This window comes from Otolemur garnettii, unplaced genomic scaffold, assembly GCF_000181295.1.
Source record: "Otolemur garnettii isolate 467f Iridium unplaced genomic scaffold, OtoGar3 scaffold00083, whole genome shotgun sequence".
NCBI classification, from domain to species: Eukaryota; Metazoa; Chordata; class Mammalia; order Primates; family Galagidae; genus Otolemur; species Otolemur garnettii.
In genome coordinates, this window is record NW_003852478.1 from 4,658,561 (window position 1) to 4,663,913 (window position 5,353).

At 44.9% G+C, this 5,353-nt stretch overlaps 1 protein-coding gene across 1 annotated transcript in view; it reads right to left on the minus strand.

The window, feature by feature from the left end:
* The window catches only part of TEC (tec protein tyrosine kinase), a 188,035-nt gene that overhangs the window by 104,305 nt on the left and 78,377 nt on the right, over positions 1-5,353 (minus strand). The window contains exon 3 of the mRNA XM_023515987.1: positions 1,622-1,726. Within this exon, the coding sequence (XP_023371755.1) occupies positions 1,622-1,726 (105 nt within the window). The remainder of the gene's footprint in view (positions 1-1,621; positions 1,727-5,353) is intronic.

Consider the following 5,353-nt stretch of genomic DNA (forward strand, 5'->3'; position numbering starts at 1 on the left):
AACATTGGGGGTCCATACCCTTCAACATGCAGGTCCATACCCTTCAACACTGGGGGTGCATGCTCTTCACCATGGGGGTCCCATACCCTTCAACAAGCGGGTCCATACTCTTCCACACAGAGGTCAATACCCTTCAACTCTGAGGATCCATACCCTTTAACACTAGAGGTTCATACCCTTCAACTCTGGGGGTCTGTACCCTTTAACACTGGGGGGTCAATGATGTGAACCACAAAATGAATCAAACATAAAGCCTACTTCCAAGAGCTTTGTAGAGATATCTTGTTACAAGACAGAACAGGAGGAAACATACTGGACAGAGAAAGAAAAAGTGTTGAGGGAGACACGAGGAGATGTGTTTTCTCATTTGCTCCATGATTTTGACACATCAAGTAGGTCTGTCCACACAACCAACTCTCTACAGAACAGTTAAGTTAAAACACACCAGGAAACAGTCATTCTGAATTGACATGGAGATGTCTGGAAAAGATGGTTAGGGCTTTGGACCTTCCAGAAACTGGAGAACTGGCAGATATAAAATGAGGAACAGGGAAAAGAAAATTCAATGCAGCCCTTTCCTACTTTTGTATTGTTGTCACCACAGTGGAGAAAATACAGAAGCTATATAGATATTTTAGCTCATTGTATCTCAAACATCTTAATGCTCCAGACTCGTAATTGTTTATTTTAAATGTAATTGATGATTTCACAGTAGCAATTAGAAAATAAAAAACCCTACTATGATACTGTCATGAAAAATATTTTTGCCACTTTCCTTTAGGAATCCCACAACCTTGGAGAAAAGGTGACTTTGATTAGAGATGTTCACCCCTCAAAGAAGAGTGTAAAAAATATTGTCAGAAAGAGAAGGGGGTGTTTCGGTGTTGGAGAGGGGCCCTATGCTGCCTGCTGCAAGCTCGAGAATATCCCCCAGCTCCACTCTCTGGAGGTCTCAAGGCACGTGTGCCCCAAGATCCTTACCCAGATGCAAGGTGGCTGGAAATGCAGGACCCCCCTCCTTCTCGGGAGTGAGGATACGTCAGTGTGATGCTTGGCAGGCTTTTAACTCACAAAGTGACCTTGGATGAGCCCTTCAACATCGGTGAGCCTTTATTTCCCCAGTTATAAATAAGAATAGTATGATATTTATCACCCTTATGCGCTAGGGTCATTGTGTGAAACAATAACATGATCGCCCTTTTAAAAGCACAGTTTAATCAATCTATAATGCTGATACTGCATTTTTCATCACAACCACCCTTTTCGTCTCATTTCTGTTTGAAAGTAACTCACACCTGCCACTTCTCAGCTCTGCAGATTCACAAGGAAAACTTCATCGCACTTTTTCAGTCTCGGTCCTCACCCCTCATTCTAACTGCTCTGTGATAAATCTGAATAAGTAAGTAAAATCTGGGGTTTAGAAACTCAAGACCATTGGGAGATTCTAACAGCCCAAACAAGAATGAGATGCTTCAACCCAGATTAAGCCGTTTATAAAGAAAAGTCGTAATTATCAAAGTGACCAATGAACCTAAGAGTCAGCCACCAAAGCACGTAATAATGTCAAACAGCAAGCACTAAAAGGCTGGCATTGCACTGTTTCAAAACTCTGGCCACTCACCTGAAATGGGTACTTGTTCTGACAGGGAATAACGCCATCATCATTCTTCACTATTTCCACACACTTGATCTTCGAAATATCAATAAATCCCTTTCGGTATTTTTTCTGTTAAAAGAGAAAAAAGGAGAAGGATTATACACAATCCTGAGATATGATAAAAATGTTATTAATATTTATTAATAAGATTACAGATTCAAAACATCACAATTTTCTTAATAATTATCTAAATCCTGTCTTACATTAACCTTTTGAATTATTATAAATACAAACACCATGGTGATAGTTATCAAAATTATTAAATTATTAGTTTCTTTTTTGTACTATATTTACATTTCACAAGGAAAATCCTCTCATTTCTCAAGATGAAATTGTTCTGTCCTTGATCAACAACAACAAAAACCCTCCATAGCAAAGGGTCTCGCTGTCACTGCCGTCTTCCCCTCCCAGAAACAGGCTCTGCTCAACTTCTTCAATTTCATGATGGCAACTCCCAAAAAGAAAGCATCAGACACCAAAGCAAGCAAATCTCTATTTATTCCATCACACATGCAAACTCCAGGCAGTGGCATTTTTCCCTCCAGTGTGGAGATGCCTGTGGTAGAGGCAGAGGATCTCACGGGTTATGCCCTGGTAGTCGCTTACAGCTTCCTTGGGAGCAGGGTCTCACGGGTTAGGCCCCTGGTGTTCGCCTACAGCTTCCTTGGGAGCGGGGTCTCACGGGTCAGGCCCCTGGTGTTCGCTTACAGCTTCCTTGGGGACTCGATTCCTTAGTCCTCTACTTTTCTTCCCCCTTTCCTGCCCTCCAATCACTCAGATCTGCCTGCAGCAACTAACAAATGGCATATCAAGACACCCCACTGTACTCCCCAAATCATTCACACTCTTGGGCCTGGGACTCTATCCGAGGAAGAAATTCAGAACACAAAGCAGCATGTACAGCGATAACTTGGTACGATGCACCCGTCTCCTCTAGATGAGGTAAGAGGATCAGCAGAGTCATGTCCCAGAAGGGGCAACAGCAATTCTGAGGACCGGGGACCCCGGTCCTCCAGCCAGGGCAGGGACAAGGGCATTCTCCCTGCTCCTTCTCTTCCAAGGGCTTCATTTCCCACCCACAGATGCGTTCAGGCCTCTCCCATTAAAACTGAGACGCGTTCTTTTGCCTGCTACTGCTCTGACTCTTTTCCTTCCTGAACTAGACGATGCTTCATTTCCTAACCACCCTCTCCCTCCTTATCCTCACACAATCCGCCTCCCCCTGCACCATCAGCTAACGCCATCCCCCAAAACATCACTGAGGACCAGACCCAAGGTCTCTTCTGAGCTGTCAACAACATTATGAGGGTTTGGAAGTGCTGACATGCTTCGCCCTTAACAGCCTTGACCTTGGGTCATCCTGGTTTTCCTCCTTTAATTTCTCAAGGGACAAGTTGTCTTGTGTCAACAACTGTGTCAAGGCCCAGCACGGTGGCTCACACCTGTAATCCTAGCACTGTGGGAGGCCAAGGCAGATGGATTGCTTGAGCTCAGGAGTTTGAGACCAGCCTCAGCAAGTGCAAAACCTCTTTAAAGGTGGTGCGGGTGGCGCCTGTGGGTCAAAGGAGTAGGGAGCCGGCCCCAGGTGCGGGAGGTGGCAGGTTCAAACCCAGCCCCCGCCAAAAACTGCAAAAAAATAAAAAATAACCAGGCATTGTTGCAGGCACCTATAGTCCCATCTTCTTAGGAGGCTGAGGCGAGAAGATAGCTTAAGCCCGAGAGTTTGAGGTTGGTGGGAGCTATGTTGACACAGCACTCTACATCAGGACTACTTGAGTGAGACTCTGTCTCAAAAAAAAAAAAAAAATGTGTCAAGGGAAACAAAGGAACAAGACAGGGAAAGCTCAATTCCTGAGCATATGACCTTGGAGTTGTGCCAGGGGCTTTTAATCCCTACAGTTCCTCTGCAAATTAAGCGCAATTATGCCCATTTTATAGACAAAGGAAGTAAAATTAAGTAACGTACCAAAGTCTACCTGCAGGAGAGACCCATGTACTGACTCATACACTGCACTAAGTGCTATACATTAAGATGCTACAGGAGCACAGAGAACTACGGCCTGCGTTTCAAAGACAGGTGGCAGGAATGACACTTCAGCAGAAGGAACAACACATTAGAGACAGACAGGCTTCCTGACTGCAGTTTCTCCGTCTGTAAAATGCAGGCAGTAACAGTATCTATTTCATAGGTTTGTTGTGAGAACTGAAAGAGTTAATACTTGCAAAGTGCTTAGAAAAGTGTCTGGCTCACGGATAAGATCTGCACATATTTTCTAAATAACTTTCTAGCCCTCAGAGCAGCAAACCCATGGTCAGCTTTCAAAACACCCATCTCCATAATCCTAGCACTCTGGGAGGCCACGTTGGGTAGATTGCTTGAGCTCATGAGTTTGAGACCAGCCTGAGCAAAAGCAAGACCCTGTCTCTACCAAAAAATAGAAAAAACTGAGGCAAGAGGATAGCTTGAGCCCAAGAATTGGAGGTTGCTATAAGCTATGATGGCACAGCACTCTACCCAGGGCAACAGCTTGAGACTCTGTCTCCCCACCCCGCCCCAAAGAAAACACCCATCTCCACCTGCCAGCTGGCCCAACTACTAAAAGCAGCTCAGATACGGATCAGTCTATACAGGAAAATCCAGAATGACTTGAGTTGACTTATGCCCCCCTAAATTTATGCCCCATGATGTGTAATCTCCTAATGTACTATACTAAAATTGAGGCTGATTTTATCCAAATATCTTGCTTTGAAACTAGGAGATCAAAGTTCAAATTGAGGTTGCTCAATCATTCTTTTCTTTTCATTTTCCAATCTCTCCTTCATTTCTGAGTGAGCTCATTCACGATTTCATCTATTCTGCTAGCAGACACTGATGGGACACCGACTGGGCGCCAGACACAGTGCTGCGTGCTGGAGTCTCAAGGGCACAGAAGGAGGGTTAATGGTCTCTGGAAGAGGATTTCACAATAATATGATGGGTAGAAAGGGAAGTGGGGATGAGTGACGATCCAATAACGGTATAGTAATATGCTCTCATGGCATGCTATGGAGTGGTGTAGTAATGGGACCAGAAGTTGGGAAGGTGATTGGTTTTATTTTATTTTAAAGGGTAAGCAGGAATTTTCCTATAGAGACAGTGAAGAGAGTTCCAGGCAGCAAAACAACATCTGACTATGTAAGAAGCAGAAAGAAATTCACTGAGGCTGAAACTCAGGGTAGTTCAGGAGAAGTAGAGGAAGAGATGCCAACAAAGGTTAGTTGAGGCCAAATTAGGAAGATGCTTGTATGCCAGACTTAGGAGTCTGGATTCATCCTGAGCAGTTATAAGTTGGGAATCAGGAGAGTCGCACTGGGGCGTGTTTGTGAAGAATGGTGTCGACAGGGCAGCGAGTCAGGACACGGGTGCCATAGTTGGGGTGAGCGATAAGAAGGGTCTGCACCACGTCGGTGGCAGTTGTTAGGGTGAGGAAAGTAGGGAAGCTGGAGAATTTGGAAGTCAGACTCCACAAAACTATATCCCCACACGGATACGGGGATTACGAGCACAGGAGTTAGGGGGGCTTGAGGATTTTGAGTTTGAGTGACCTGTAGACACTGATACCACGAACCATAACAAAGCACACAGAAGGGCAATCAGGCCTGAGAGGCCAAGGTCATCCACACAAAAGGGCAATCGGGCCTGAGAGGCCAAGGTCA